The following is a 14426-nucleotide window of genomic DNA, read 5'->3' as shown; positions in this document are numbered from 1 at the left end:
GGCTCAGAGATTCTCAGCCTGCGCTCTAACAACATTGAAAGTCGGAGCCGCAAAGGAGTGGGTATGGCAAAGAGCTACTAATTAGCATAATATCAATATCCGTTATAAAACCAGGAAAAGGTGGCCATGGATGGTGAGCTAATTCAGGGGTGCAATGGGCCACTTGACTGGATTTGCCCCCCAGGCCTGAGGCTGCCAGCCCTCCCCTGCCTACTCCACCTTCAACGACAGGGTGCAAGTCCCAAGGAGAAGGATCATTCACTTTAGTATCTGTCTTTATTTCACAAGTAGTGCCTGGAACATCCTCATGGGTCACAAGATGTAAATCTGGACTAATGTCAACCCCAGGGTCTGGAAAATCATCAATTTGAAATTTTCCGAATAATCCCAGTGGGCTGCCACATTGTTCCTCCTCTGATGGTATTAAAGTTTGCAGAGATTCACTATGGGGTGGTGTCAAGCATTTTGGAGAACAATTAAGCATCTCCATCCCAATACGTTTCAGATGTCCTATCAGCTCTTCCACCCTATGCGATACTATGGGCAGGCTACCCGTGACGTCATTACTCACGGCCCTATTTCACGCGGACACTCTGTGTCAGTGTGTATCATGGTGTCTGTGGACAGGGAACAGTCTCTATTCTGCTCTGTGTCAGTGTGTATCATGGTCTCTGTGGACAGTGAACAGTCTCTATTCTGCTCTGTGTCAGTGTGTATCATGGTCTCTGTGGACGGTGAACAGTCTCTATTCTGCTCTGTGTCAGTGTGTATCAGGGGTTTTGAGGACAGGTGTCAATCCATATCTGCCAAGTGACCCTATGTAGGGGGAACAGTCTCTATTCTGCTCTGTGTCAGTGTGTATCAGGGGTTTTGAGGACAGTTGTCAATCCATATCTGCCAAGTGACCCTATGTAGGGGGAACAGTCTCTATTCTGCTCTGTGTCAGTGTGTATCAGGGATTTTGAGGACAGGTGTCAATCCATATCTGCCAAGTGACCCTATGTAGGGGGAACAGTCTCTATTCTGCTCTGTGTCAGTGTGTATCAGGGATCATTAGGATAGGTGTCAATCCATATCTGCCAAGTGACCCTATGTAGGGGGAACAGTCCCTATTCTGCTCTGTGTCAGTGTGTATCAGGGGTTTTGAGGACAGGTGTCAATCCATATCTGCCAAGTGACCCTATGTAGGGGTAACAGTCCCTATTCTGCTCTGTGTCAGTGTGTATCATGGTGTCTGTGGACAGGGAACAGTCTCTATTCTGCTCTGTGTCAGTGTGTATCATGGTCTCTGTGGACGGTGAACAGTCTCTATTCTGCTCTGTGTCAGTGTGTATCATGGTCTCTGTGGACGGTGAACAGTCTCTATTCTGCTCTGTGTCAGTGTGTATCAGGGGTTTTGAGGACAGGTGTCAATCCATATCTGCCAAGTGACCCTATGTAGGGGGAACAGTCTCTATTCTGCTCTGTGTCAGTGTGTATCAGGGGTTTTGAGGACAGGTGTCAATCCATATCTGCCAAGTGACCCTATGTAGGGGGAACAGTCTCTATTCTGCTCTGTGTCAGTGTGTATCAGGGGTTTTGAGGACAGGTGTCAATCCATATCTGCCAAGTGACCCTATGTAGGGGGAACAGTCTCTATTCTGCTCTGTGTCAGTGTGTATCAGGGATCATTAGGATTGGTGTCAATCCATATCTGCCAAGTGACCCTATGTAGGGGGAACAGTCCCTATTCTGCTCTGTGTCAGTGTGTATCAGGGGTTTTGAGGACAGGTGTTAATCCATATCTGCCAAGTGACCCTATGTAGGGGTAACAGTCCCTATTCTGCTCTGTGTCAGTGTGTATCATGGTCTCTGTGGACGGTGAACAGTCTCTATTCTGCTCTGTGTCAGTGTTTATCATGGTCTCTGTGGACAGGGAACAGTCTCTATTCTGCTCTGTGTCAGTGTGTATCAGGGGTTTTGAGGACAGGTGTCAATCCATATCTGCCAAGTGACCCTATGTAGGGGGAGCAGTCTCTATTCTGCTCTGTGTCAGTGTGTATCAGGGGTTTTGAGGACAGGTGTCAATCCATATCTGCCAAGTGACCCTATGTAGGGGGAACAGTCTCTATTCTGCTCTGTGTCAGTGTGTATCAGGGGTTTTGAGGACAGGTGTCAATCCATATCTGCCAAGTGACCCTATGTAGGGGGAACAGTCTCTATTCTGCTCTGTGTCAGTGTGTATCAGGGGTTTTGAGGACAGGTGTCAATCCATATCTGCCAAGTGACCCTATGTAGGGGGAACAGTCTCTATTCTGCTCTGTGTCAGTGTGTATCAGGGGTTTTGAGGACAGGTGTCAATCCATATCTGCCAAGTGACCCTATGTAGGGGGAACAGTCTCTATTCTGCTCTGTGTCAGTGTGTATCAGGGGTTTTGAGGACAGGTGTCAATCCATATCTGCCAAGTGACCCTATGTAGGGGGAACAGTCTCTATTCTGCTCTGTGTCAGTGTGTATCAGGGGTTTTGAGGACAGGTGTTAATCCATATCTGCCAAGTGACCCTATGTAGGGGGAACAGTCTCTATTCTGCTCTGTGTCAGTGTGTATCAGGGGTTTTGAGGACAGGTGTCAATCCATATCTGCCAAGTGACCCTATGTAGGGGTAACAGTCCCTATTCTGCTCTGTGTCAGTGTGTATCATGGTGTCTGTGGACAGGGAACAGTCTCTATTCTGCTCTGTGTCAGTGTGTATCATGGTCTCTGTGGACGGTGAACAGTCTCTATTCTGCTCTGTGTCAGTGTGTATCATGGTCTCTGTGGATGGTGAACAGTCTCTATTCTGCTCTGTGTCAGTGTGTATCAGGGGTTTTGAGGACAGGTGTCAATCCATATCTGCCAAGTGACCCTATGTAGGGGGAACAGTCTCTATTCTGCTCTGTGTCAGTGTGTATCAGGGGTTTTGAGGACAGGTGTCAATCCATATCTGCCAAGTGACCCTATGTAGGGGGAACAGTCTCTATTCTGCTCTGTGTCAGTGTGTATCAGGGGTTTTGAGGACAGGTGTCAATCCATATCTGCCAAGTGACCCTATGTAGGAGGAACAGTCCCTATTCTGCTCTGTGTCAGTGTGTATCATGGTCTCTGTGGACAGGGAACAGTCTCTATTCTGCTCTGTGTCAGTGTGTATCAGGGCTGGGCTTTGAGGACAGGTGTCAATGTTAGGTGATTTCTGCCCTTTATGGTTAAAAGCAGACTCTGCATCAACTGTGCAATTTTCCATGGGAGTTTTGCCATGGATCCCCCTCTGGCATGCCACAGTCCAGGTGTTAGACCCCTTGAAACAACTTTTCCATCACTATTGTGGCCAGAAAGAGTCCCTGTTGTTTTTAAAATTCGCCTGCCCATTGAAGTCAATGGCGGTTCGCCGGTTCGCGAACATTTGCGGAAGTTCGGAAAATTTCGGGTTCGCGACAACACTACATGGCATAACCTGACATCACTTGACAAAGACCCTAAGGGGTTGCAACGTTGCTTTCTGTTCTTTGGTTCCAATAAAACTATCTTGTTTGGAATTCGTTGGAGTGCCTGGATTATTCTCTATATTCAAATTTCACATTTGGTCCCCTTTGGTACTGGGACTTGTCCAGGACAGCACCCAGGATAAAGGGTTGAGTGTGCTTCCATCACCTATATGACCTGACATCACATGATATCAGATGACATCACATCATATGACATCACATTTCTAGGTGCGTGTCACCCATACTTTGCATTTTAAATCTCCTTCACATACCATAAATATGACAAGACTTTATCAAGGATTTTCACCAAAGGATGGATTGTTGGGAATTGAAAGTCAACTCAAAGTGAAATCCAAAATGTTGGCCAAAACGACTCAAGAGGTTAATTTAATCCAGCAAGATGCCTTCATAAAGCATGGTTAATGGGTGATAATGGGTGGAGGACGTAGGTATTTTAGACAAAGCGAGCAAACAACATGAAGTAAATTCACATACCGCAGTGGCTCTCAGTGCAAGATTAGACACGTGTTTCTTTATATTGAATACAAAGAAAGAATGATATGAAAGAACTGGCTCTCAGGGTTCACATATTTTGGCATCTGTGGGGCATCGATGGAAGGGACAGAACTAATAAGAGTCTTTAGGCTCTGCTGAGAATTTATTTTGGAATTTTTCAACTCTGAAAGTGGAGACAGAGCTCTTAGGATTTTCAATGAGCTAACCCACATAATTGTACCTTAATCCCTATTTTTATTCACAGCACGTACTGTACAGGCACTTGCAGGGCCAGTTTTACCCTCATTACTACACCATGGTGTGAACACTCAATACAAATAGAGTGTAGACAGCAGCATGACATGCATACATAGCACAGACAGAGCCACTGCTAGACTACTACACCATGGCATGAATACACAGCACAGGTACAGTGCAGACAGAGCTAGTGTCAGCACCCTCACACACTACTACACCGTGACATGTATACACAGCACAGACAGAGCCAGTGCTAGACTACTACACCATGACATGTATACACAGCACAGGTACATCACTGACAGAGCTAGTGTCAGCACCCTCACATAATACTACACCATGACATATATACACAGCACAGGTACAGCACCGACAGAGTTAGTGTCAGCACCCTCACATAATACTACACCATGACATATATACACAGCACAGGTACAGCACCGACAGAGTTAGTGTCAGCACCCTCACACACTACTACACCATGACATGTATACACAGCACAGGTACAGCACCGACAGAGCTAGTGTCAGCACCCTCACAAACTACTACACCATGACATGTATACACAGCACAGGTACAGTGCAGACAGAGCTAGTGTCAGCACCCTCACACACTACTACACCGTGACATGTATACACAGCACAGGTACAGCACCGACAGAGCTAGTGTCAGCACCCTCACACACTACTACACCAAGACATGTATACACAGCACAGGTACAGCACAGACAGAGCTAGTGTCAGCACCCTCACACACTACTACACTGTGACATGAATACACAGCACAGGTACAGCACAGACAGAGCTAGTGTCAGCACCCTCACACACTACTACACCAAGACATGTATACACAGCACAGACAGAGCCAGTGCTAGACTACTACACCATGACATGTATACACAGCACAGGTACAGCGCAGACAGAGTTAGTGTCAGCCTCCCCCTCACAGACTACTACACCACGATGTGTGAGTGATTAGTACTGTGTAACTATAAATAAGGTACATTATGAATTAAATGTAATAATCTAAATAAAACTCTGTAAAAGATTGTTCTGTTCACTGAACAATGATATTTTTGAGCTGACAATAACAGGAAGGTTTCGGGCACAATATGAGTCATCGGTGTAGGTAAAAAAAATCTCAGTGATGTTTTTCATTAAAATTCTTTGTTTCGAAGAAACACCTGCATTTATCTCGAAACCCATCCCATCTTTTGTTTTCAAATGATTTATACTTGGCTTTGATCCCTGTTCTTGTAGCATTACCTCTTCAGTATAATTAACCCCCGCTGGACCTTGCTTCTCACTTGTCCTTATTGCTGTTTTTGATATCGGCATCGATTGAATCCTTTGGGAGAAGCTTTACTTTAATGTTCTACCGAAGTAATCATTAATGTTTATGTCAATTTCTGCAGATAAATCGTTGGGATTTTATTATTTAACAGATTGGAATCATTTCTGATGCTGATTAAACAAATTAAATTGAGGCCTTCATTTTTTTTTTACTGTGATTTAAATCAAGATAGTCTGTAATGTTGTCATTGTGTGATAAGTATTTCCTTGGTAATACGTACTGCTTGTGTGATGGTGCGTTTGTAGTTGAATAGTGTGATTATTATTAATAGCAATTATAGTGCCAGTATTTCCCGTAGCCCTTTACAATTATACAATGGGAATATCTGACAACAAGTAGAAGACAAACAAAAATGATCAGAGACAAGAAGTAAAGAAGTGTTATGTGCTAGTGTAGTGTGAGTGATGGACTCCATGAAAGTGAGTAACAATGTATCATGATAATGATTGTAGCCCATGGAGCAGCGCAGCTAAGTGGAATGGGCCTTGACAGGGCTAGGAGACAGGCATAGGAGGTGTTAATATTGGGGGTTTGGTTATAGAAAGTGGGGGTTGGGTTTTAGATTATGGGAGTACATATAGCGGCCATTTTAGATCAAGGGCCATCTTAATTAAGCCTCACTTACCTGTTTTGTCCCACTCTCCCTCCCTTTAAGTAGGTTTTGGATCCCGTTTGGTCACGACGGCGGGGGATGGATAAACAATTTGGGGTATAGGTTGTTTGTCCAGATGTAATATAGTTTAGTTTGCTGAGATTTTGGTTGGTTCGAGCTCATCAGTAGCTCCGAACCTGGTGTGTGTAGGGTGTATCTTGGTATACCCCTAAATTGTGGAATATGGTGGTAGGTTTGAGCTCCTCGGTAGCTCCGAACTTGGTGTGTGTAGGGTGTATCTTGGTATACCCCTACATTGTGTAAAATGGTGGCTGGTTTGAGCTCATCGGTAGCTCCGGACCTGGTGTGTGTAGGATGTATCTTGGTATACCCCTACATGTTGGAACATGGTAAATCATGCCCACAGTGGCAATGGTTTAAGTGCGTAGATGTTATTTATGTTAATATATGTGAATATTGTTGTTTATGGGGTCATTGTCAGGGTTAAATTGTTAAAAGAGTTGGGGCTGAGATGTTATGTTAGATATGTTGACAATGACCCTTAATTTTAATTTTTCCAAACATGTGTGCCGAAAAAGGCGACTATGCATATGTCATGAATCTACATAATTGAAGTTAAAACAATTTAGAGGATTTTGGGGTCTCAATACTCATCTGATATTCTACTGCAGCGCTTCCCAAAGATTTTGCTGCATCCAATATGACTTCCGCTCCTCATTATTCCCATAAGTCGGAAACAGCAGAGTTCGCGAGAATGAGCCTGTCATCGTCCATTTCAGACTCACACAGTTGGTTGTGAGCATTGATAAAGGACGCTCGTGAGTGTTTTTAGCTATTTTTGTTGCTTCAGTCAGCATTGTGCCCAATCTGGCTTCACGTAGGAGGAACATTATTTGTTTTATTGAGCAGCCCTTTAGATTAGCGCCCATTATTGTGGTGTCTGTGGAGGGGATTTCTTTATTTGTAGAGTTAGACTGCGCTGATTAAAAGTGTGCTGCTGAAAATATTTGTATATCCCACATTTACCCTGATTTACCTGGAAATTTTGGGGGTTTTTTTTTTGTTGTAAAAGTTTATTAGAAATTATTTTATTTAAAAAAAAATTATTCTGCTCTTCAGTACTACAATACAATATGTTTACTATCTGTAGAAAACCGTATATAACTCACAAAAAACACCCACAAAAATAGCTTCCACCGCAAAAGTACAAAAATCTGTTTACAGTATACAACAATGCATTTTACTCCAATGCTGACCCGAAAAGCTCATGTGCTTTACTAAAAGCTGGGAACAAGACAGCATCATTTTTAGTCATTTACTATTTCTTAAAATCTGATCGATATTACTTCTGACAGTCAACTTGGACAAAAATATGAATACGTTCTTATACTTTCTTCTTTTTGGGGGCGATACCCTGAGTTATCGCAGCTGGCAATCAAAGTTCTGATGTTCTGGATTCCCGATTCACTCTGCAACCCAAACAAAGTATTTTGGGGTTGTTTCACGATGTTGGTGTCATCGTGTCAAAGGGTTCCACAGAAAACGACTGCTCTACTGTAATGGATATAGTAAGGGCAAGCCTTTTTCTCTGTGCTGGCTCCCTCTACTGTTCTGTATCGGCATTTGTCCATGAATTCTCTTTATTTTACTCTGAGTTTATCTGAATCTGCGGATTGTATAAGATATTAAAATAAAATTGAAGGTAAAGGAAGTCAGAATGTCTTTTATAAAATACATACCAGTTCCTGTTATGAAAGGGACTGTCAGGATTATTAACAAAAATGCGAATGTCCAAGAATTGCAACTTTTAGGTCAAAGTAGCTAAACTTTTTAAATAGCAGAATTAACAAAATGTTTCCAAATTTGTAATTCCTAGTTTAGTAAATAACCCCGTTGATAGCCTTACAGATATGGTGATATAGTGATATGTTTCCTTCAGCCCAGGTATGGCAAGCATCGTAATTACCACTTCAAGTCTCACAGTCTCAAATTTAAGGTAGCTGACTGTGAAAATGACTATTGCGATCCTATGACTGCAGCAGCCAATCACAAGCTTGGATTTAATAAGTAAACAGATTAGTTCCCAGCATTCTGCTGGGAAGAGAAGAAGAATAGCTCTTTTGAAATGTCTGATGATATTGAGTGCCTTCGGTGTTAGGAAGCCCAAGTAAACTATGTATCGTTAATTTTTAAAGTGCTACAGTATCGTTTAAAGAATATATGTGAGGAGGCCATTTTGTATGTGATGAGGCCATTTTGTACGTGCACGGACTCTGCTGGTAGCTGGCATTTGGTAACTTCCAATCAGTCAATATGTGCTTGTTCCCCCATAGGTTACCTGCAGGCCTCTCGTGCCCTGATGATCTGTTCCCTTGTATTTGGGTTCTTCGCCTGTCTGTGCGGAATGCTTGGGCTGCAATGCACGAAGGTCGCAGATGGAAACGCTGCACTAAAGGGCAAACTTGCTGTAACATCAGGGGCCATCTCTATATTTTCTGGTAAGTTTATATTAATCTAATTAATGGAGATAGCTCCTACTGTCTGTGTCACCCTGCAGGGGGAGGGACAGACTCATAGCTCCTACTGTCTGTGTCACCCTGCAGGGGGAGGGACAGGCTCATAGCTCCTTCTGTCTGTGTCACTGTGTCACCCTGCAGGGGGAGGGACAGACTCATAGCTCCTTCTGTCTGTGTCACCCTGCAAGGGGAAGGACAGACTCATAGCTCCTTCTGTCTGTGTCACTGTGTCACCCTGCAGGGGGAGGGACAGACTCATAGCTCCTTCTGTCTGTGTCACTGTGTCACCCAGCAGGGGGAGGGACAGACTCATAGCTCCTTCTGTCTGTGTCACTGTGTCACCCTGCAGGGGGAGGAACAGACTCATAGCTCCTTCTGTCTGTGTCACCCTGCAGGGGGAGGGACAGACTCATAGCTCCTTCTGTCTGTGTCACTGTGTCACCCTGCAGGGGAAGGGGCAGGCTCATAGCTCCTTCTGTCTGTGTCACCCTGCAGGGGGAGGGACAGACTCATAGCTCCTTCTGTCTGTGTCACCCTGCAGGGGGAGGGACAGACTCATAGCTCCTTCTGTCTGTGTCACTGTGTCACCCTGCAGGGGGAGGGACAGACTCATAGCTCCTTCTGTCTGTGTCACTGTGTCACCCTGCAGGGGGAGGGACAGACTCATAGCTCCTTCTGTCTGTGTCACCCTGCAGGGGGAGGGACAGACTCATAGCTCCTTCTGTCTGTGTCACCCTGCAGGGGGAGGGACAGGCTCATAGCTCCTTCTGTCTGTGTCACTGTGTCACCCTGCAGGGGGAGGGACAGGCTCATAGCTCCTTCTGTCTGTGTCACTGTGTCACCCTGCAGGGGGGTGGGGGGGACAGACTCATAGCTCCTTCTGTCTGTGTCACCCTGCAGGAGGAGGGACAGACTCATAGCTCCTTCTGTCTGTGTCACCCTGCAGGAGGAGGGACAGGCTCATAGCTCCTTCTGTCTGTGTCACTGTGTCACCCTGCAGGGGGAGGGACAGACTCATAGCTCCTTCTGTCTGTGTCACTGTGTCAACCCAGCAGGGGGAGGGACAGACTCATAGCTCCTTCTGTCTGTGTCACTGTGTATGTTTGAGTTGTCTCTTAGAGTAATCTTTTTATTCTTTGCACTTTCCCAGGTATCTGTGCTGGCATTGCAGTATCCTGGTACGCTTTCAACATCACCAAGCAGTTTTTTGACCCACTTTACCCAGGAACCAAGTATGTATCAAGTGAACACATACTCCCCTAAACATACACCAATTGCCAGCCTGGGTGGGTATAGGGCTGTCTCATTGTACACATAGCATGCTTAAAGATTTTTTGATGTCACCTCGTGGGAACTAATGTTTAGAATGTGGGTGCAAATCAGCACCAACAAATGGAGTACCTGGCAGGAATCTTTAACGATCGGAACGGCCTTTCTTTGATAAGCCGTAGATTGGCAGCCATCATCACGTAACACCTAGCCTTAGTGCCTTGTAGTGTCCAGTGTGTTGGCTGTTAATTGGAGCTGTGGTTTATGAAGGAAAAGAAGATATTTCAAGATTTTAAAGGGCTCTCCCTATATGGTCTGCACCCAGGGCCAGATTAAGAGCCCAGTGGGCCTGGTGCTGACAATTATGACGGGGCCTAATTACAGAAACTTATCAACCAAAAACACTAAAACAGTCATACCTCCCAAGAGTCTGATGGAGTTGGTGTTGGAGGGAAACTCAAAGGATGCAGCTTTAAGAAAACACATACTCTATGCTAATCTCTATATCTAATTAATGCTTTCATCTTTCAAGTAAATCCATACCCCATAACAGCAGTGTCCATGGGCGGGGTAAAAGGGTGCACCACTGACACGAATCACGTGACCAGAACTGCCAAAAAGGGCGAACATGCCCAAAAAGGGGGCATGTCTGTTCAAAGAATTGGAAGGCCAGCCTGGCATCAGTGTCCCTATGTATCACAGTGTCAATGTCCCCATGTCACCCAGTCCCCTAGTCTCCCAGTGTCTGTGTCCCCATTTCTCCTAGTGTCCCCATGTCTCAGTGTGTCCCGTGTCACTAGGATACTAGGGGACACTGAGAGACATGGGGACACTGAGAGACCCAGGGACACAGAGACATGGGGACACTGGGAGACATGAGGACACAGACATTTGGGGACACTGGGAGAAATGAGGAGACAGACACTAGGGACACAGACATGGGGACACAGACACTAGGAGACATGGGGACACAGACACTAGGGACACTGGCTGGGAGGCATGGGGACACAGACACTTGGGGACACAGAGACATGGGGCACTTGGGGACATAGACATGGGGACACTGGGAGGCATGGGGACATTGAGACATTTGGGGACACTAAGGACACAGAGACATGGGGACACAGACACTGGGATACATGGGGACACTGAGACACTAGGGACACTGGCTGGGAGACATAGGGACACTGGGAGACATGGGGACATAGACACTAGCTGGGAGTCATGGGGACACAGAGACATGGGGACATTGAGAGACATGGGGACACAGACATGGGGACACAGACACTAGCTGGGAGTCATGGGGACATTGAGATACATGGGGGCACAGAGACATGGATGGGGACACAGAGACATGGGGACACAGAGACAAGGGGACACTGGGAGACATGGGGCACTTGTGGACATAGACATGGGGACACAGACATTTGCAGACACTGGGAGACATGGAGACACTAAGGACATAGGGCCATGGGGACACAGACACTGGGAGACATGGGAACACTGAGACACTAGGGACACTGGCGGGGAAACATAGGGACACTGAGAGACATGGGGACACAGACATTTGCAGACACTGGGAGACATGGAGACACTAAGGACATAGGGCCATGGGGACACAGACACTGGGAGACATGGGAACACTGAGACACTAGGGACACTGGCGGGGAAACATAGGGACACTGAGAGACATGGGGACACAGACATTTGCAGACACTGGGAGACATGGAGACACTAAGGACATAGGGCCATGGGGACACAGACACTGGGAGACATGGGAACACTGAGACACTAGGGACACTGGCGGGGAAACATAGGGACACTGAGAGACATGGGGACACTGGCTGGGAGTCATGGGGACATTGGGAGACATGGGGCCATTGAGAGACATGGGGACACAGAGACACGGGGACACAGATACTGGGAGACTAGGGGACACTGGGAGCCATGGTGACACAGACATTTGGGGAAACTAAAACACTAGGGACACTGAAAGACATAGGGACACAGACACTAGGGACACTGGCTGGGAGGCATGGGGACACAGACACTTGGGGACACTGGGAGACATGGGGCACTTGTGGACATAGACATGGGGACACAGACATTTGGGGACACTGGGAGACATCGGGACACTAAGGACACAGAGACATGGGGACACAGACACTGGGAGACATGGGGACACTGAGACACTGGCTGGGAGACATAGGGACACTGGGAGACATGGGGACACTGAGACACTGACTGGGAGTCATGGGGACACTGAGAGACATGGGGACACTGAGAGACATGTGTCCACATGTCTCCCTGCTGCCTTTCCCCCCATCCTTCACATATCTGAGCTGTAGTCTGTCTCTGAAGACTGGGAGCTGCTGTCTGGACTCTCTGTGCTGTGTAGCTGCTCCCCCGCGGATCAGTGAGTAGAGAGAGGCAGGGAGATGCTGTAACTTCCTATCCCTGCCTCTCTCCACACACAGTGACCCCTACTGGCCGGTGCTGGTATTGCAGAGTAATCTCCGTTTATACGGAGAAAAATATTTGCATTTGTATTGCTGGTATTACTGCAGTACCATCACGGCAAGGCAGCCTCCAATACCAGCTGTGCCTTAAAATATCAATCAGGTGGTAAACCTAAGAGTAGTCTGTAAAAACCAAAATGTAAAAAAAAATTAAAAAATTTTTTTTTTACTTTTTTTTTTACAATGGGCCTATTCCATGGGCCTGGGCCTGGAGCTGCAGCTCCATCAGCCCCTATGTTAATCCGGCCCTGTCTGCACCCACTGCTACATGTCTTGCAGTTTGGGATTCGGGTTGGGTGGATTCATTGGACGCCTTGCAAAGGTGAAGCCAGAGGGATCGCGGACACTAAATAACATTGTAACATTTTTTTTTTTTTTAAATATAGTATACAGCCTCGTAGACAATAAATGTTAAATGTTGAATGTTTTTGGCCCTTGTTTTAACACATAACTTTATTCCTTACATTGCCTTCGCTTTCAATCTCCACTGTTTTCTTACCTCTTTTCAAAGTCTCCATTTTGCCAACTTTATGTTCCAATCAAGGTGTCACTTTCTTCTTTATTGACAAACATCTTCTACCTGACACTTTCATCTTTTCAGTAATCAAAATATCCCAAAACACCTCGCCTTTCTCCGCACTCTCCAAATGTAGCAACTCCCACATCATCACCAGGAAAGCCAGGGAAAGCAATTTAAAAATTCACACTTTACACAGTTTACCAAAAACGCTGTAACCGCCAAGAAATGAAAAACGGGGATCATTTTAGATGCAAATATGTATATTTACATTACAAATAAAAGGTGTGCTGTGCCTTTAAGACAATATACTTCAATAGTGACACTCACAATAACATAAAAGTGCTAAGCTACCAATAAATACTTGGACAGTGCCAAACGTCAAAAATTAAAGTGCTGATAATATGTGCAAATCAGTGCTGTAAAACTCACACCATAAGTGCTAATGCAAAATAGTGCAACACAAGTGTAACGTGTAAAATATACTTACACTATACATAAGTTCACAACTTGCACAAAACACATATATAAAAAAGAAAAAGAACAATATATAGTGTAATATTATCACAACAAGTGTGTGCATATATAAGTGCAATATCACTCTCAATCCAGGCAAGTATTCTCAGACTATAGATGCGCCTCTCCACCTGTAGTGGACCCAACAGATGTAGCTGATGACCAAGCAACCAAACAGCCAAAATCTTCGAGCTGTTTTTTCTTTTTCATATACCGGTATTTGTTCTGTGCAAGTTCTGATATAGTGAACTTCTGTATAGTGTAAGTAAAGTGTGGTATATTCTACACTTTACACGTGTGTTGCTTATTGTGTGAGTTTTACAGCACTGATTTGCACATATTATCAGCACTTTAATGTTTGAAGTTTGGCACCATCTAAGTATTTATTGGTAGCTTAGCACTTTTATGTGACTGTGAGTGTCACTCAATATTGTCTTAAAGGCACAGCACACTTTATTTGGTCATTTTTATTCTGTAGTGTTTTTTGAGCTATTACGCGGTTTTAGATGCAGCTTTATACTATTATTATTATTTTATTGGAAAAAAAGATTATTTATTAGCGCCATATATTTTTTTTTTTGTATTTATTGCAAATACATATGATATATATGATATATATCTGGTGCTGAGAGCCCATTCCTTTGCTGCTAGTACTGCTTTTTCCAACTACTGGCTGGTAGAAAGAGATAGTTCTAGTAAGAGAATTGATACTGTGCGGAACCCTCCAACTCCCAGACGTCGGGTAGAGGACCCGAGAATTAGGAATACACAAAATATCACGTAGGGATGATTTACTGGCGCTGAAAGATTAGGGTATTGTACACTATACAATAATTGAAGAGAAGTTAGAGTCACTACATGTTGTACA

At 45.0% G+C, this 14426-nt stretch overlaps 1 protein-coding gene across 1 annotated transcript in view; it reads left to right on the top strand.

Moving 5' to 3' along the window:
* CLDN15 (claudin 15) overlaps window positions 1–14426 on the top strand; it is a 60621-nt gene that overhangs the window by 44589 nt on the left and 1606 nt on the right. The window contains exons 2-3 of the mRNA XM_063446057.1: window positions 8555–8719; window positions 9888–9969. Of these exons, the coding sequence (XP_063302127.1) occupies window positions 8555–8719; window positions 9888–9969 (247 nt within the window). The remainder of the gene's footprint in view (window positions 1–8554; window positions 8720–9887; window positions 9970–14426) is intronic.

This window comes from Pelobates fuscus, chromosome 3 (genome assembly GCF_036172605.1).
Source record: "Pelobates fuscus isolate aPelFus1 chromosome 3, aPelFus1.pri, whole genome shotgun sequence".
In the NCBI taxonomy this organism is placed as follows: domain Eukaryota; kingdom Metazoa; phylum Chordata; class Amphibia; order Anura; family Pelobatidae; genus Pelobates; species Pelobates fuscus.
This window is presented reverse-complemented; position numbering and strand designations above follow the sequence as displayed.